This window comes from Bos mutus, chromosome 1 (genome assembly GCF_027580195.1).
Source record: "Bos mutus isolate GX-2022 chromosome 1, NWIPB_WYAK_1.1, whole genome shotgun sequence".
Taxonomy (NCBI): domain Eukaryota; kingdom Metazoa; phylum Chordata; class Mammalia; order Artiodactyla; family Bovidae; genus Bos; species Bos mutus.
This window is the reverse complement of record NC_091617.1, coordinates 73203133-73223295: the sequence shown is the minus strand read 5'-3', so window position 1 is coordinate 73223295 and position 20163 is coordinate 73203133. Positions and strand designations below refer to the sequence as shown.

General features: G+C 40.4%; 1 protein-coding gene across 1 annotated transcript in view; it reads right to left on the bottom strand.

Moving 5' to 3' along the window:
* ATP13A5 (ATPase 13A5) overlaps window positions 1-20163 on the bottom strand; it is a 122635-nt gene that overhangs the window by 58610 nt on the left and 43862 nt on the right. The window contains exons 8-10 of the mRNA XM_005903387.3: window positions 10013-10085; window positions 8943-9071; window positions 1579-1749 (exon numbers count right to left, since the gene is read on the bottom strand). Of these exons, the coding sequence (XP_005903449.1) occupies window positions 1579-1749; window positions 8943-9071; window positions 10013-10085 (373 nt within the window). The remainder of the gene's footprint in view (window positions 1-1578; window positions 1750-8942; window positions 9072-10012; window positions 10086-20163) is intronic.

Here is a 20163-nt window from a genome sequence, read left to right as displayed (position 1 = left end):
AAAAACCAACTTGGTTGTATGACATCCCTCTATGCACTGTGTTTTGTAGGCTATAAATCCATCTGTCTCTTGTATCAGATCATAATCTTCTTTGAGGGCAAAGAGTATCTCACATTTGCTTTTCTTTAGCCCTCTATGCATAGCACTTAGTAGATACTCATTCATCTCTAAAGTACTGGCAAAAAGATTGACTACTATATATTCCAGACATGAATCAGTATTGTAAGTATAGTGAAAGTGAAATCGTTCAGTCGTGTCTGATTCTTTGCAACCCCATGGACTGTAGCCTACGAGACTCCTCCATCCATGGAATTTTTCAGGCAAGAGAACTGGAGTGGGTTGCCATTTCCAAGCATGCTTTAATCCCACTTCTTGATGAACATCTGCTCTCCTCAAACATGGCTTTGTAGACTTTGAAGGAAAACAGCCAAATTTTCTCTAATCTGTTGCTTTAGCATTTTACAAGCTTAGATCAGGAGTTTTCATGATCTACACCCATTAGCTTTTTCTTAGGCAGCAGCTTGAGGGATATTCTCATGTCCACTGACTACTTTGAGCATAAAAACCCCTCAAACCTTGATATTTGTATTAAAAAACTAGGTAGAACAGTTGAATCATAGACTAAACTAAAGCATAGAAATATCAAAATGCAAGATATATTTTGGGTCTATGAATATGTGGGGGGGCAGAAACACAGGTCATGGGTAAATACAGAGCTGAGACCAGATCATGGAAGGTATTGATCATGTAATGTCATGTGAAAGAATGGGACTAATATGGGTCATCTTGAAACACTCTTGAGCATGGTATTTTTTAATTGCTCCAAACTATGTTTTAGAAGTGTGACTTGGTGACAGATTGAGGAATAGGTTAGAGAAAAATTGAGCAAGGCATAAAAAAACAATATTTAAGGTGAAAGTTAAAGGGATACTTTCAAATAAATATTTCTTCTGTAATAATCTAGACATGAAATGATAACTTAGATAACACCAACTATGAGGATGAAGAAGAGGGAGGGAGACAGGATGCAGGAGGTATTTGCAGAATCCGTAGGATGTGGTGCCCTATTTGGTAGGAGAGAAAATGAGGAATAAAGACAATATGAAGAAACTTGCTAGGAACTTTCGGCACTAGAGGAGTATGAGTCCCCTTGTAGATGCCTTGACTTTGAAGAATCTTTGGACCTGTTGAAGGCGTCCAGTAAAAACCTTGAGATAACAGCCTGGCATATGACTCTTTGAAAATAAAAATTTCTCAAGTGATCCTGGTTGAAACTATTTTCTTGGTAATCACTTAGAGAAAGTACAGAGTGAAAAGAGAAGAAGTCTATGGACACATAGTAAATCCAAGAACACAGTTTTGCCTTTGAGGAAGTGTACTTCATCCCCGTATGCACTTCATCACAAACAACAGTATTCACAATGAACAGTTCAGTTGGAAATGGCAGCAACCTGGAATAATAAGCATTTCATTGGAAACCAGAATGTGACAAACTCCATAGCTGTAAACAAGATTTCCCTAACCCAGCTCCCCCACCTCTAATCATGGACCATGTTTACAAAAATGGAATCTACTGACCTGTTTGCAAAACGACTGCTCTTACTGACCCCTGCCCAGAGGGCTTGACCTGAATAACTTCTGTTCCACAGAAAAGGACATGCTTCCGATAATCTTCCAAGCTGTGGGATTTCCAGGCTGTGGTGTTCTCTGCATGGGGCAGTGGTGTCTTTGTAACAGGTATACTTTCTCCTAAAGAAGATGGTATTTTGTTGATTTTGTGTGAACTTGGGTAGTAATTTAGAGCTGGTATTCACCAGTTTCAAGAAAGGATAGAAACCACAGTTAATCTGTTCATTCCTATCTCAAAAGTCAGATGACTATTCATTCTTAAGGATATTAGTGATGCAAGCAGTGGTATACTTGATTATATTTCAAATATTTGTTTAAGAGTTGCCTATCTTTCCCATACCTGGGAAAGTATGGCCAGTATGGTTTACTGTTTTTTATTTAAAAAGCATCCCATTTTAGAGAAAGGAGTGGCCACTTAATCATTTTCCTAAGTTTTCTTTAAGCCCAGCACTATTCTAGGCATGAAGAAGCTACAAAGCATGTTATTATTAGTTATTATTACTTGCCTCTTATTCACTTGTTTATCTGTCCATTCATCCATTGATTTGGCAAATGTGTCTAAGTGCTTATTCCATACCAGGCATTGCTCTAGATGCTGGCAATGTAATAATGAATAAGACAGAAATTCTGACCTCCTAAAGCTCAGGGAGCCAGGCCCATAAATATCAGTAAATAATTAATTAAATTGACAGTGTGGTAAATATTTTGGTAGCAGAACTAGGTGATCTGAAGATCCAACCCAAAAGGAAGATCAGGAAAGATTCTGTGTGCAAGTAATAGGTGACAATTGAAAGGCAATAAGCTAGGTCAGCTTAAGGAGGAGGAGAGAGCGTTCTTAGGAGATCTAAGAGAAAGAGCATGGTGTGCTCTGGGTATTAATGGCAGTTGAGGGTGTTTGGAATGTTGAGTTTAGGGTAGAGGAAAGCAGCCCTGGAAGTACAGAGATGGGTGAGAAATGATGCCTGCAGGAAATCTGCACAACATTCTCAGTACTCTTCATGCTGGGGTGGAAGGAGAGGGAAATGGATGAAGATTGTCAAAAGGTACCAACTTCTCAGTAAGATAAATAAGTAATAGGGATGTAATGTAAACATGACAAATATGATTAACACTGAATATGACAATTACTGTCACATGCTATATATGAAATTTGTTGTAAGAATAAATCCTAAGGGTTCTCATCATAAGAAATTTTTTTAATTTCTTTTTTATTTATTTGTTTTTTGTGAGATGATGGATGTTCACTGAACTTGTAATCATTTCGTTATGTAAGTCAAGTCATGCTATACACCTTACATTTATACAGTGCTGTATGTTAACTACATCTTAAATCTCGAAGAAAAAAAATATTCTTCATAATCTTTTTTGGAGCTTGCAGTGAAAGAGAAATTAATGTAACAAGATAGGACCTCTGTTTCCCCTTCCTCTTTCTGGATGACCTCAGCTGTACTTCCATTAATTGGCATGTCTAAAAAGATATCCCAGTAATGCCTAGCTCCATCTTTCCTCTCTCCTGGGCCCTTGTTTGGTGCTTCTCGGTTGTTGGCTGTTCATCCCAACCTGGATATTCTACTAGCCTCTGGAACTCAACATTTCTAAAATCTGTATCAATATCTTTAGCCCTAAATTTCCTCTTTAAATTTCAGTTTCTCTTAAGGTCTTGTTGCTGAGTCACAGATTTATAGTCTCAGAACCATTTTGATTCCTCCTCTTTCCATAATCTGCCTTTTCACAGAATAATTTTCCAAGTCCTAACATACCTTCCTCTGAGTGTCATTCCTGGACTTTTGCATCTAGGTCCCAGTGGCTTAAATAGCAATCATTGTTTGGTTCTTGGTGGTTGCATTAACAATGGATTAGCTGTGATTTGTTTAGCTCTCTGAAGTGCAAACATGTCCTCTGGGTAATTTGAGGCTACCATGGAACTAATCAATCTTTTTTTAAATAAACATCTCAACTTTGAAGTCCAGAATTAGGAAAATCCCCAATCCTTCCTTGTGTGTTTTGTCTTTAGTCTCACACCCTACTGTACTCACAAAGCTTCTGATACCAGATGTGTAGGGTTTTTTCCTCCACAACATGCAATTCTGTGACATCAGCTGATTGTCCTATAATTTAACTCAATTAAATTCAATTTTGATACCATCCATCTGGAGATAGTGTCACATCCCACAGGTTAAGGGCTCGGTCCTGTAAGACTGTTCCCACCCCATTCAGATGCAAGTTGCAAATCCAGTTTGTCATCTGTGCTTCTAAAACATTACCCATAAATCGGAGGTTCCCATGATCCCTTCCTTGGATTCAGTTAATTTTATAAAGCGGCTCACAGAATTCAGGGAGATGCCTACTTACATTTAGCTGTTTATTAAAGAGTATTATAAAGGACACAGATGGACAATCAAGTGAAGGGATACCTGGGGAACGGTCTGGGAGTTCTGAGTACAGGAACTTCTGTCCCCTTGGAGTTGGGGTGCATCATATTCCTGGTATGTGGGTGTGCTCATTCACCTGGAAGCTCTTTGAACCCCATACTATTAGGATTTTATGGAAGCTTCCTCATGTAGATACGATTAATTATCAACTCCATTTCCAGCCTTTCTTCCCTCTATAGAGAATGGGGGTTGAGGTTGAAAATTCCAAGTTTCTAATCATGGTTTGGTCTTTCTGGGGACCAGCCCCCATCCAGGAGCCATCCAGGTATCCACCAACAGCGGCCTCATGAGAACAAGAGACGCTCCTAGTGCTTTTATCAAGTAGGAATTTACAAGTGTTTCAAGAGCCCTGTGCCAGGAACTGGGTCAGAGACTAACATATCTATTTTCTCTTATCTCCCATTCTCCTAATTGTTCCTCCCCTCCAGTCCCCCCTTTCAGTCTTCCCAAACCATTTCCAGATGAATCCTAACAGAGGCTCCTTTTATTATCTCATTCTTTTCTCAAAAATCCTTCAACCTTTTCAGTTGCCATTGCTAATAAGCCTCAAACTCTCCTGCTAGGTTGTCAGAGCCACCACCATCTGAGCATCCATGGCTGTATCACTCTACACAGACTTCAGCTAAACCAGGCCATGGATGTATTACTGACTCCCATTCTTTGCCAGTATTCTTCCTCTACTTTCCCTAATGGATGTACAACCAGATATCTCAGATACAAAGAAAATCAGCTCCGGAGTTCAAAAAGAATAAGCTTCAGAGACAAAATAAAAATGCCAATAACACTTCTGGGCTCATAGACTTAAAAAGCACTAGAATTGGTTGAAACTGTCATCAGATTTTTGCTATTCAATTAGCAAGATAATGTTATATTTCCTACTTGTAAATACAGTTATACTGATTATAGTTACACAAGTTTAGGTTCTTTCTCGTCATCTAGGTAATATCGGAAGACAAGGACTTTGACATCTAAAATTTTTATATTCAGCATTTTCCCAGGGAATCCCAGGAAAGGATGGATTCTCCTAACAAAAGTTTGGATATCTATGTAGGCTGGAGAGGGTTTCAGAAGGAAAAAGACACTCACAGCCAACTGTTCACTTGGCTTCTGAGACCCGAAGATCCTGGCTGCTGTGAAATTGAAACTCCCTCCTTTGTCCACAATGAGCCAGATGTCTCTACATGGTGACAGTGTTTTGAAAGGTCAGGTCCTTGTTTATTTATACTCCTGGGACCATCAGATTATAAACTACTTGAGGGCAGGGACCCTTTCTCATTTCTCTTGTTGATTCCAGCACACAGTTCAGCGCTGGCACATAGCAGGCATCTCTGAAACTTTATTGAATAAATGGATGAATGAGTGAATAAATGAAAGAAAGACAGGAGTGAGAGAGAAGAAGAAAGGAAAACAGGAAGAGAGAAGATCTGATCTATCCACTGACTACAAGCTTGTCTGACAGGATATAAATATGAAATAACCTCTTAGGGGAATTCCTGTGTCCAGCTCAGACCACTACCTGATTCTGCACATACGATTCAAATAGATCAGTAATTCTAATGAGCAGAGGGAGGGTGAGGGACTGTGGCAGAGTGAAAGTTACCCCGCCCCCTCATAATTATCCCTAAGAGAACGAGAAACAGTAGTTGCAAGCGTAGGCTCTGGGGACAAAATGGCTGGGTTTAAGTATTTTATTTCCTTCATAGAACTTCCTGTTATTGGGAATTTATGTCATTTATCTGCCTTCATGTTTTCTGTCCTCCCACTAGAGTCTGCTCCATGAGGGCAGAAATCTGCCTGTTCACTGCTGTCTCCCCAGCACCTAGTAGAGCGTCTGCTCCATAGTGGGGGCTAATAAACATTTGTTGAATGAATGAATGAATGAATAAACAAATGAATTCTACTTTCAGCTCTACCACTTTCAAGCTGTGTAACCTTAGGCAAATAAATTACCCTCTCGGGACCTCAGATTCTCTCACTTTGCAGAGTTGTGCATTGAATGAAAAAACATGTGTAAAATGCTAGCATAACACCTAATACTTATGAGAGCTAAGAAAAATTAGCTATTGCTACCAGGAAAAAATTTCTCCCCACAGTACTCCTTTTTTCCTCTGGACCCTTCGGGAAGAGCTAAATCTTGAAGGGGATCACTGTCTCAGGAGGCACAAGAAAAGAGCAAGGGACTGGCTTTTGAGTTTCAAAAGTCACTCATAAATTTACCATAAATTTTAGAGACCACCTGAGAGAAAGAAGAAAGCTTTTCTGCTCATCATGCCTTTCTTTTACTACTTTTCTAGCCAAATAAAAATCCAAAGAGTAGGAATTGGAAGAAAGTCTAAAGAGAGGTTGGATATTGTATGTCTATGAAGAAGGGGCCCGAACCAAACTAGGACATGGGAACATTCTAGAAGTTTGTGGAAACTGAGAGCAAACGTCGCCGGGGTCTGCCTCATTTCCTGGTAGATAGGTCCCCGACGTTCCCCGAGCTCTGAGTGGCATGAGGCAACCACAGAGAGGAGCGTGTCCTAGACCAGAGGCCTCTCCCCAGTACCTGGCACAACTTCTGTAGCCAGACTAGAATGGGGGGCGTGGGGGCGGGGCTCCTGCTAACTGCTGGGATACCTGACTTATATCAGATGCTTCACACCACACACTTTCAAGAACGGCCAAATTTGAAGCCAAAATTAAAATGAAGCGTAGGTATAAAATAAAGTTGAGCTTTTTGCCTAGTGGAGTTTATGACGAGAGGATGAGGTTAAGATGATGCTAAGGAAAATTCTGCAATGCGCATGTGCTATAAATGGGACTAATCCTGAGAAAGGAAAAGGCAAGGAGACACAAAACAAAAAAACAGTACCTGTACCCATCCTAGAATCATTGTATTCACTCCTATGGTCCCTCATGCCTGGAAGCCAATCCACCTCCAACTTGGCCCCTTTCACTCATTAGCTGAGCAGCCCTAGTCTCTTCACTTTAGTTTCCCCGTCTGTAAATTGGGTATTATAATAGCGCCTAGTCTAATTTGTTTTATGTTACAATGAAGTGAGATATAAAAGTTGTTTATGCAAGTATAAATTGCTATAGAGATGCTAGGAATATTTGCTACTCTTCTTACATAAAGACTTCTGTATATGTAAAGGACTATTTTTGCACATGGAGGATATTACCTGAGTCACATTTATGAACACATACTCAAGAAATACAGTTGCAGTTTCAGGAATCTAACCTTAATCTAATTACTCCATCAGGATCCTTCCCAGGAATACATAGTGAGTGGGAGGATCTAGGCAAGCTATGTAATAAAATATTCAAAGCTTGCTGGTACTGAGGTCTATTTCAAGAAATTAATGAGAAAGAGATGGCTATATTTCTATTTTATGTGTTTATCTCTAAAGTTGACTTTATCAATACTTAGGCTGCATAGATATTAATACTGATGACTTTGTTTTTCCTGAAACAGGCCCTCAGAAAAGCCACTGACCATTTGAGGTCATTTTAGGTCAACTTTGCACATTTGTTAAAAGGTGACATTTTTGCATTTGCTGCTTCTCTGGGACTTTCTGAGTTTTCCTAAGAATCAGGCAAGCATGATCCTCCAGGTCAGATGACCCAGGGGAGTAAACCCTGCTGTGTGTCCCCTCTCTAGTCTCACTGCCATGCTCTCTGTTGCCTTCAGAGACACTGTTCTTGGTTGTCAGGCTATTGGAAATGAGAGATAGTTGTTGCCTCTGAGTGAAGAGCATGGTTTTCTTGGGTGTGAGGTTTGTACTTGAGGTACTATGGCAACATTCTGGATGAGAGATATGATCAGTATGCAAATCGTCAACACTACCATTACAAGGCAGTTAGATCTTAACACATTAAAGGGGTATTTTGTAATTATACTGCACATATTTATGTTTACTGCATTTTCTTGTCTCAGTTTTAAATTAAGCAGGCTCATCTTTAATGGGAATATGCTTCTGTTGAACAATTTAGGAATTAGAGAATGACTCTCTTTATGTTTAGGTGATGTTAAAAAATTTTGTGCATGTGTTTTTTCTTTTCCTTGTCTTACACTATTTGGAAACAGAAAAATGCACCAACTGTAAACACAAAAGACCAATAATTTCTTTTTCATGTTTCCATATGGTTTTTTTCTTCTTTAATTAAGATGCCCTGTGTATTTTCTTCTTCTTCTTCTTCTTTTTTTCTTTTTGGCTTAAAGAATATGTTATAGATAGAGCCTTACTAATTACTCAAATTCAAATGGACTGTACACAAATGAGGACAAGGACAGTTCAAGCCGTAACTAGAAAACCAGTTTTATGCTCAGTGAGATCAACTGGAAACACAATTCTAAAGAACAGAACTGTTTTACTGCCTTTCTGGAAGACCCAACTCAATCTTTCTCCCACTGAAAACTGGGGCTCAGTTTTCCATCTACAGAATACAGGGCTGGATAAAGTCCCTATGCCCTGTCAATTGTGAGCTGACGGTTTTAGTCTGTGTTTTGTTCGAACAGGTGTATAAACCATCCTCATATTTATAAAGAGATTGTGCATCAAATAGTAGGATCTTCTCACCCAACTCTAAACTCAAAGCATCTTATTCATCTCACTCATGGGGTAGTTAATTAATTACAAGTTGTATCAGTCTTTTCTTCTAGGTTCATATGTATTGTGGTTTTCATTCTGATATTTTAAAATTTCCTTATCTACATATATTGCTTTCATTCACATGAATAGCCTGGATGTGTCTTCCCCATCTATCTCTCAATACCTTTGTGGTTGTTCAGTCACTAAGTTGTGTACATAAAGCAGGTAAGTGTATGCTGATCTGCTTTGCTCACTTGGCCTGGTTGTTGGAAGGAAAGAAAGAGGAAGCTCCATGACAACTGCCTACCTGTGAGCATGCCTTCATTCACCACGCAGCTTCCATCAATCAGAACAGCATCGCAAGGCAATGAAAGCTTTCCTGGAAGAATAAGAACATCTCCGGGAACCAAGAGACGGGATTCCAGCTCTTGCAAACCTATATAGGAGCAACATTTTCATGATCAGATGAACTTTTCATGTTTTTACCTAACAATCAAAACAGCTGAGAACTCTTATCAACTTTTTGCTCAAGAACTACCCTGCATGCTCACCTGCTCCAGCCTCTTTCCACTCAATTGCAGATTCCCAGAAAACTAGGATTAGGGAATTGGTGTCTGGGTCTTAGGAAAGGATTTGCTCAGCAATAAGATCCCATCTTGATCCTAGTACCTGGGACAGCACTCTGTCCACAGGAGACCCTTAAAGGGCATTGGTCCATGGAAGAGTGCCCCTTTGCGTCTGCTTACATCCTTTAGCTGGGTTCCTGACCCCCTATAGCACGCTCAGTACTTGGGTCAGGGCCCATGTAAACACTCCAGACAACTTCCACTGCTCTGGAGTACAGCTCCTCACTTCTTGCTGCGAGCCATGGTCACCTCAGCCCAGGTAACTCGGAGCAAATGCCCACTGTCCATCCAGTCATCCATAAGCCTTATACAGGTCTGGTTTCCATATAACAGATACAAATATATGCTGCTGGGTCTGTTTGAGATGGTTAGTTAGCAAATCAAAAAGCCTTAAGAAGGCTTACCCAGTAACATTCCAATGAGTGAAATATGGAGTACAGAGGGGATTTGAAATAAACCAGACATTGAGTAGAAACAGTTCAATCAGGGCTGGCATCAGGGTGAGGCATGCCAGGCACCTAAGGTACAGAATTCAACAAGGGGCTCACTCTCAGTATCCTGCAGGTACAAGTCAGCATTCTTATGACCTTGCTGCCTTAAATTTTCAATCTATGATGACTTGTTTGCCTTGCCCAGCCCCAGTTCTCAGTATAATCAAAAGAGACTTCCTCCTTGACTTATCATCAAAACAAATGAGACCAACTCCACTCCAAATACTAGGATGCTGATGAAAGCAAAACACATCACTTACCTTTGCCTTTTACAGTGATCTTGACCTGGACTTTGTTGTGATCCTCCACGAGGTTGTGCAGCTTCACTGATTGCTGTAAATTTAAAGTCAGTATTTAAATATTAGATAGTCCATATCCTGAAAACCACCTGATCTCAATACAGTAAATGCTGAACCTGCTGCCACAGTCAAACTGACTCTGGGAAAGACTCAAGTCTACTTTCCAAGCTCCTACTTTCCTGTTTCAACCCCTACCTCACTCAACTCCCTATGCAGAGCAGCAAGTATGCTCATTAGCTTAATGCTATTTCAATCCCAGGAAAAATGATACACAGCCACTGTTTCACCAGCTAAAGCTAAGGATCTGAGACTTCGTTTCTGGAAGATGCATGATTAGACTGAAGAAAACCAATGACACCACAAACAGGTGACTCCCCTTCTCTGTGTCTCTGTTGCTCTGTCTGTAAAAAGCAAAGTGGAATTTGATCTGTAAGGGGTTTCCATTGTAAGAGCCTCTGAATACTTAGGTTGTATTTTGATTGCATGTGAAACAACTATCACCTCTTCTATGAACTGGTGGATTTTCATATTGGATAATTCTGCAGACTGGACTCATACTGCTCTATTTGGAATTCTGGTGCTACAACTTTTCAGTTATTCAGCCTGTTTAACCCCCTTTTCCTCATCTAAAGGCAAAGGTAAGAACAGTATCTATTTTATATGGTTATTTTAAGTTACTTTATGCTTATTTTACTTATCACTTTGAATAGTACTCATTACTATAGTATGAGTTTGATGAATGTTGATGACTAATAAGAAAGCTGTCATTAAAGAAACAAAACGAAACACTTTTCTGAGTACATCAGCTGAACAAATTCACTTGAAGTGGGATTCATTGAGGTAAGACCCTGAAAAGTGGAGAGAATGGAGGCAGCCTGGAGAAGTGGAGGAAGCATCTCCTAGGATAACTCAGGGAATGAGAAAACAGAGGTGAGAGAGGATGTGATCCACAGAGTCACCTAAACTGACTCTTAGGCCACCAGCCAGAGGCGAGTGCAATGCCAGACTAACCGGAGCCTCCCTGGAAGGCTGTGTATGGATGTCAGTTACTCAGATCAGATCAAATCAGATCAGTCGCTCAGTTGTGTCTGACTCTTTGTGACCCCATGAATCGCAGCACGCCAGGCCTCCCTGTCCATCACAAACTCCTGGAGTTCACCCAGACTCACGTCCATCAAGTCAGTGATGCCATCCAGCCATCTCATCCTCTGTCGTCCCCTTCTCCTCCTGCCCCCTATCCCTCCCAGCATCAGAGTCTTTTCCAATGAGTCAACTCTTTGCATGAGGTGGCCAAAGTACTGGAGTTTCAGCTTCAGCATCATTCCTTCCAAAGAAATTCCAGGGCTGATCTCCTTCAGAATAGACTGGTTGGATCTCCCTGCAGTCCAAGGGACTCTTAAGAGTCTTCTCCAACACTACAGTTCAAAAGCATCAATTCTTCGGCACTCAGCTTCTTCACAGTCCAACTCTCACATCCATACATGACCACAGGAAAAACCATAGCCTTGACTAGACTTGACTTTGTTGGCAAAGTAATGTCTCTGCTTTTGAATATGCTATCTAGGTTAGTCATAACTTTCCTTCCAAGGAGTAAGCGTCTTTTAATTTCATGGCTGCAGTCACTATCTGTAGTGATTTTGGAGCCCAGAAAAAAAGTCTGACACTGTTTCCACTGTTTCCCCATCTATTTCCCATGAAGTGGTGGGACCGGATGCCATGATCTTAGTTTTCTGAATGTTGAGCTTTAAGCCAACTTTTCACTCTCCACTTTCACTTCCAACAAGAGGCTTTTGAGTTCCTCTTCACTTTCTGCCATAAGGGTGGTGTCATCTGCATATCTGAGGTTATTGATATTTCTCCAGGCAATCTGGATTCCAGCTTGGGCTTCCTCCAGTCCAGCGTTTCTCATGATGTATTCTGCATAGAAGTTAAATAAACAGGGTGACGATATACAGCCTTGACGAACTCCTTTTCCTGTTTGGAACCAGCTTCCTGACCTGCATACAAATTTCTCAAGAGGCAGATCAGGTGGTCTGGTATTCCCATCTCTTTCAGAATTTTCCACAGTTTATTGTGATCCACACAGTCAAAGGCTTTGGCATATTCAATAAAGCAGAAATAGATGTTTTTCTGAAACTCTCTTGCTTTTTCCATGATCCAGCGGATGTTGGCAATTTGATCTCTGGTTCCTCTGCCTTTTCTAAAACCAGCTTGAACATCAGGAAGTTCACAGTTCACATATTGCTGAAGCCTGGCTTGGAGAATTTTGAGTATTACTTTACTAGCATGTGAGATGAGTGCAATTGTGTGGTAGTTTGAGCATTCTTTGGGATTGCCTTTCTTTGGGATTGGAATGAGAACTGACCTTTTCCAGTCCTGTGACCACTGCTGAGTTTTCCAAATTTGCTTGCATATTGAGTGCAGCACTTTCACAGCATCATCTTTCAGAATTTGGAATAGCTCAACTGGAATTCCATCACCTCCACTAGCTTTGTTCGTAGTGATGCTTTCTAAGGCCCACTTGACTTCACATTCCAGGATGTCTGGCTCTAGGTGAGTGATCACACCATCGTGATTATCTGGGTCATGAAGATCTTTTTTGTACAGTTCTTCTGTGTATTCTTGCCACCTCTTCTTAATATCTTCTGCTTCTGTTAGGTCCATACCATTTCTGTCCTTTATCGAGCCCATTTTTGCATGAAATGTTCCTTTGGTACCTCTGATTTTTTTGAAGGGATCCCTAGTCTTTCCCATTCTGTTGTTTTCCTCTATTTCTTTGCATTGATCACTGAAGAAGGCTTTCTTATCTCTTCTTGCTATTCTTTGGAACTCTGCATTCAGATGTTTATATCTTTCCTTTTCTCCTTTGCTTTTTGCTTCTCTTCTTTTCGCAGCTATTTGTAAGGCCTCCCCAGACAGCCATTTTGCTTTTTTGCATTTCTTTTCCATGGGGATGGTCTTGATCCCTGTCTCCTGTACAATGTCACAAACCTCATTCCATAGTTCATCAGGCACTCTATCTATCAGATCTAGGCCCTTAAATCTATTTCTCACTTCCACTGTATAATCATAAGGGATTTGATTTAGGTCATACCTGAATGGTCTAGTGGTTTTCCCTACTTTCTTCAATTTAAGTCTGAATTTGGCAATAAGGAGTTCATGATCTGAGCCACAATCAGCTCCTGGTCTTGTTTTTGCTGACTGTATATAGCTTCTCCATCTTTGGCTGCAAAGAATGTAATCAATCTGATTTCGGTGTTGACCATCTGGTGATGTCCATGTGTAGAGTCTTCTCTTGTGTTGTTGGAAGAGGGTGTTTGCTATGACCAGTGGATTTTCTTGGCAAAACGCTATTAGTCTTTGCCCTGCTTCATTCTGTATTCCAAGACCAAATTTGCCTGTTACTCCAGGTGTTTCTTGACTTCCTACTTTTGCATTCCAGTCCCCTATAATGAAAAGGACATCTTTTTTGGGTGTTCTAAAAGGTCTTGTAGGTCTTCATAGAACCTTTCAACTTCAGCTTCTTCAGCGTTACTGGTTGGGGCATAGACTTGGATTACTGTGATATTGAATGGTTTGCCTGAAAACGAACAGAGATCAGATACCTCTAAATAGAAGAGGTCTAAATACTGTCAACAGTACTTAAACACCGTAATTTAGCTTACCATACAGCTTACCATTGGAGAAGGCAATGGCACCCCACTCCAGTACTCTTGCCTGGAAAATCCCACGGACGGAGGAGCCTGGTAGGCTGCAGTCCATGGGGTCTCGAAGAGTCGGACACGACTGAGCGACTTCACTTTCCCTTTTCACTTTCATGCATTGGAGAAGGAAATGGCAACCCACTCCAGTGTTCTTGCCTGGAGAATCCCAGGAATGGGGAAGCCTGGTGGGCTTCCGTCTATGGGGTCGCACAGAGTCGGACACGACTGAAGCGACTTAGCAGCAGCAGCAACAGCTTACCATACTTCAGATATAATAAAACTTCTCTTTAGATATTAAATTATTTTTGTCTGTTGTGTTGATAATGTTTAATGTTATAAATGTCATCAGGCTTAGACAAGAATTATACACAATTATGCAACTTTCCTCTTGAGAGAACATAATGAGTTTGGTAAGTATGGTGTTAATATTTATGTAGAACAATTTATTATTTATTTCAGTTTTGCTTCAAAAACTAAACTTCAGTCATTTGGGCCAATTGAGTGGAAGAAGTGATATTACTGTTGGGCACATATTCGTTGGCCTAAGGTGACTTCCTGAGGCTTGCCTGTTGGCGCATTCATTTAATTATGGATGACAATAAGAACGTGGTTTGGTAGCAAGACTGCTAGATTCAGTCAGGATTCCTGAGTGGGTTGAGGCTTACCCACCAACCAGTCAGGTACCCCTATATAATAACACATTTCACCATATAAGCTGTTTCCTTTGTCAACAGACAACAATGAATTGGATCATTTTCAGGTTCCCTTCAAGCTCTACAAAAACATGATACTGATTTATTTTGCATATCAAAGATTCATTCAGATTTCCAAGGCTTCATAGGAGAAATATTCACAGCATAGCAAATGACTCAAATTATTGTTTTTAAATAGTTTAAAACTTTATTCAATCACCAAGTGCCAGGTGTTATTTTAGGCACTTGGAATATGTTGCTTGATTTTTTTTAATCCTCAAAATAATCCTATGATGAAAATGCTATTACTTCCAGTGTACATATAACTAAAAACAAAAACAATAAAACAAAAAACAGGGGCTTAAAAATGTTAAAGTAACTTGCCCATAATCACTGACTTATTAAGTATGAAAACCAACAACAACAAAAAGGTTCGTCTGACTAAAGCCTTTTCTGTGGGTGAAAATGGTCTCTGAAAGTGCTTGAAAGCAGCTTTTGTCCTAAAGAGAAGAGAAACATGCTTCCTTACAAATTCCTTTGTTTTCTTGCATAGCAAACTCCTTTAGTTAATGTCAATTTCAACTTTGCTTAAGAGGATGGTAACACATTTGGAAGTGGTGAAGCCTGGGTCAATAATACTTGACTATAATTCTGCAAACTTATGAAGGCATAAAGCTGAATTTGTTTATCAAACTCAGCATCTTGCATAACCTGCCAAGCTTTCCTGTCTTTGCTTGAGCTATTCCCTAGGATGTTCACCCCCATTTTCTACTAGCCAACTCTTTCTATTCCTATACATAAAGCCCTGTTGAAATATCTCCAATCCATAAGTCCTTAACACTCGCAGGAAGAATTAATTGTCCCACTCTCTGTGTTTCCTCCTGTGTTAGTGCATAGATCCCATTCCACTAGAGCTATCTGTTTTCTTGTCAGTTCTCTACTCCAAGTCAGGAGGTTCAAAGATGGGACTACATATTCATCTATGTATCCCCTGTGGCCTTCACATAGTAGGCCCTTAGCAAATATTTATTTAACTCAGCTGAATAATTCTACTTCACCCAACATTCTGCAGTAAAATAATATAAGCATCCTCTTTGAGCTAATGTACTCAGAAACGCTACACAAACGGGTTTCTATGACAACCAACCAGCTAGGAGAAAGCCAGCACTGTGATGCTTGCCATGATTTCCAAGCTCACTGCCTGATTTTCATTAGGTCCCCTCTGGTTTCTCCAGTTCCTGTTCACTGAGACCAGGATTCCCTTCCAAAATGAATTTGCATATTGTTATTCTTCGGCGTCTGTTGCTATGTGTCCTTGTGTTTGCGGTGGCTGGATTTCCTCCAGAGATGAATAATGAGGGCATTAACTCAGGTGTCTCCTGAGCCCAGCTCAGTCCTGATTGAGGCAGAGAACTATGGGCCAGCTATGTCCATGCTATTGACAGCGGCCACCGTGGAGCCAGCAGTGGAGCGTGCAGTACAGTTCAATGGAAATGCAAATGGGTGCCAAGGTTTGTGCTCATATCTGCGTCAAAAGTGGTACAAAGGGACCATGTTGCACTGGGGCGTTTCTTGGCCTAGGCAAGGTAACCTCTGTCTGTGCGACATTGTCAGTGGCTAGAGTGGGTGCAGGGGGATATCTTATTCCACTTCTGACAACATTCTTCTCCTTTGCAGTTTTCAAAAGCATGTATTTGTTTAGCATAATTTAGAAATGGCAGTAAGTAGATGATTTTTCTTCCCTTTTTCCCAGCTCTCCTGCCCAAATCTGCTCTTTGTTATAAATTATCAAAATTATCATTTATTGCCACAGGAAACTCACAAGTTACTTGGAGATTTTGCTCAAGGGGAAAGTGACTCAGAGTCAGGAAACCTGGGATGAAGGTCTATAGCCACCCTTCCTTGGGTGAATGTGATTAAATCACTTTACCTCCCTGATTGCTCCTATCCCTCCCTGTAATTTGTGTATCATTTCACAGTTTGCCAAGCCTCATACAAGCACCTTCATTATAAATATCAAATTCCACTGCAAATTGTAAAGCACTAAATGGATTAGCTGAGGACTATTTAATTAATAATATAGCAATTAATTATTATTAATTGCTGAGGACTTGTGATTTAAACTACAAAGAGATAGTTGCAGGAAACTGGCCCTTTTTGTATAGTGTTACAAGAGGCCTTGCAGGTTGGGTCAGATAAGCTTTTATTAACAAATGCTAACTGCTAATGGGTTTAGTGTCCTCATTTCAAAGAAGCCTTTTGCAAAATTGCCATCAAGTCTGAAATTCCCATGCTACTGTTTGGAGTAAAGGGAGGCATTCAGGGATTTTTAAGTTGTAGGATCTGAATATTTAAATTCTATGAATAATTTTAAAGTAAATATTAAGAAAATGACAAATAGAAAAAATTAAAATACCTAATTTTGGAAAAGGAGAGCTTTATAACAAAAAAAAAAGAGGAGACTTTTAAGACAAAAACCCAGAAACCATAAAGAAAAGGAAACATATTTAAATAGACATATTTTTTAAATCTAGCAAAAGTCAAGGTCAAGATAAAGAAGATTTAAAAAACAGAACTTTTTCACATATATAATGGATATAAAAAAGACAGTAAATAAAAGTGCAAATCTCTTTTAGACAAAGGAAAGTGTGTCTAATCTCAGTAGTAATCAGGGAAGTGTAAATTAAAACATCAATGAGACAGAATTTTCAAAAATGTATTGGATGGAAAATTTTAAATACCAAGGTATAACACCTAATGCTGGTCAGGATCTGGGAAAATAGATATTCTCATATGTTGCCAGTAAGAGACTGAATTATTCCATTTAGGGAAAATAATACTACAGTATTTATTAACGTCCAAAATATACATATCTTGTTTTGCTGAAAAAAGAGACACAAACACTAATATGTAAGGATACACTATATTGTTCAGTCGCTCATTCGTGTCCGACTCTCCGCGACCCCATGAATCGCAGCACGCCAGGCCTCCCTGTCCATCACCAACTCCCAGAGTTCACTCAGACTCACGTCCATAGAGTCAGTGATGCCATCCAGCCATCTCATCCTCTGTCGTCCCCTTCTGCTCCTGCCCCCAATCCCTCCCAGCATCAGAGTCTTTTCCAATGAGTCAACTCTTCCTTGTTGTATATCTTCAACGACATACAGCTTTGACATACTCCTTTTCCTATTTGGAACCAGTATGGTGTTCCATGTCCAGTTCTAACTGTTGCTTCCTGACCTGCATATAGGTTTCTCAAGAGGCAGGTCAGGTGGGCTGGTATTCCCATCTCTTTCAGAATTTTCCACAGTTTATTGTGATCCACACAGTCAAAGGCTTTGGCATAGGCAATAAAGCAGAAATAGATGTTTTTCTGGAACTCTCTTGCTTTTTCTATGATCCAGTGGATGTTGTAGTTAGTTTTAATTCAATATATGTGTTGTAGAGAAGAAACCCCTTATTTTCCATAAAGAGGAAAACAGTTGAATAAATGATGGTAGGCCATGGAATATCACATCATTATTTTTAGACATAATTTAAAATTATTTGTTATAGTGGATGGCCATTGTATAAATTGTAAAGTGAAAAACGCCAGTTCCAGTTTAATTCATATAGGACAATTCTGTTTTGATTAAAAACAAATTAAGAAATTCATCAAGGAACTTCTCTGGTGGTACAGTGGATAAGAATCTGCTTGCCAATGCAGGGGACATCAGTTCGATCCCTGGTCCAGAGAGATTTCACATGCCTTGGAGGAACTAAGTCCATGTGCCACAACTACTGAGTCCAAGTGCCTACAGCTTTTGCTCTGCAACAGGAGAAGATTGAGAAGTCCATGCATTGCAAGGAAGAGTAGCCCCTGTTCGCAGCAACTAGAGAAAGTCAAGCGACTGAACTGAACTGAACAGAAACTTGTCAGGCTGGTTTCAGCAGAAGTTGAGAGTTTATGAAGATGCAGAAATGTCTTATGAACCTAAGGTGGGAAGCACAGCCAAGTCTCCCAAGGGAGTTTCCAGACTAGGTGCAGGGAAACGCTGTGAGAAACAGGTTACTCTCTCTGTTGGACTGATTATTGCTTACCTCTATGTCTCACTGGGTATTTTGTTCACTCTTTTCCCTACTTTTTCTGAGGAAGTGTGTGTGTGTGTGTGCGTGTGTTTCTCTGCTTGTCCATATGCAGGGATAGAGGGTTGCCACCCTGCTCCTAACTATACATCATAGATCACTTTCCTAACAGAATATGGCCAGCAGCTTCAAGCTTTTATTCCAGGATTCCAGGCAGAAGGATTCCAGTCAGCTTCCACCAGATCAGATGCCCCCTTTCCAACTAGTTGTGCCAGTGGAGGGAGAAAGCCACATGGAACAAACCATCTGTGGGCTTCCAGAGCTCTAGGTACACCTAGTTTTCAGAAAAAAAGGAGTGAGGGTGCAGCATTTTCTCCAAAATATGTTTGCTTCATTGCATATTTGCCATAGAATAGGAGGCTAGGAGGAGGAACCCAGGTTCCTCAGCTCAGCCCCCTGGTGAAGTCCATCTACGCTTTACGTCCTTGGGTTCCATGAGCTCAGTTCAATTCATTTCAGTTGCTCAGTTGTGTCCGACTCTTTGCAACCCCGTGGACTGCAGCATGCCAGGCTTCCCTGTCCATCAGCAACTCCCAGAGTTTCCTCAAAGTCATGTCCATCAAGTCAGTGATGCCATCCAACCATCTCATCCTCTGTCGTCCCCTTCTCCTCCTGCCTTCAATCTTTCCCAGCATCAGAGTCTTTTCAAATTAATCAGTTCTTTGCATCAGGTGGCCAAAGTATTGGAATTTCAGCTTCAGTATCAGTCCTTCCAATGAATATTCAAGATTGATTTCCTTTAGGATGGACTAGTTGGATCTCCTTACAGTCCAAGGGACTCGCAAGAGTCTTCTCCAACACCAGAGTTCAAAGGCATCAATTCTTTGGCGCTCAACTTTCTCTTTGGTCCAACTCTCACATCCATACACGACTACTGGAAAAACCAAAGCTTTAACTAGATGGACCTTTGTTGGCAAAGTAATATCTCTGCTTTTTAATATGCAGATATTAAATATGTCTAGGTTGGTCATAACTTTCCTTCCGAGGAGTGTCTTTTAATTTCATGGCTGCAGTCACCATCTGCAGTAATTTTGGACCCCAAGAAAATAAAGTCTGCCACGGTTTCCATTGTTGCCCCATCTATTTGCCATGAGCTACTGGTGTGTATTTATAATATATACTCCTTTTGTGATGAAGGGAATTAAAATGGTCTTCTATTATTTGTCCACTCCTGACAGAGTAGTTTATGTGATTAATCAGTCTAAAACTAATAGGGTCCTATAGAAATTTACTCCAGTCTACAGCACATGCCCCCACATTCCCCGTGGCCAGCCAATTTCTTAATTAATGTTTAAAGTTTTCAAGGGCTCTTGTTCGTGCCTTGCTGGTAGCCCTGGCAAAATGATAGAATCCTAAAAAGGTGGGACCTAAAAGAAACAGTTTAACCTCCACTATCTACAGCTGAGGAAAGTGAGTCCAGAGAGGAGAAAGAGTTCCCAGAGTCACAGTGGATGAATCAGTAGTGGTTAGAAGCTCATCCCGGGGTTTTCCTTGTTCAAGTTAGAACTCCTGTCTTCCCTCTCTAGGCTGCCTCCCATCTTTCCATAGTCTAGCTTCTCCACTCCAAGAATAAGGGTACAAACCGTAACAA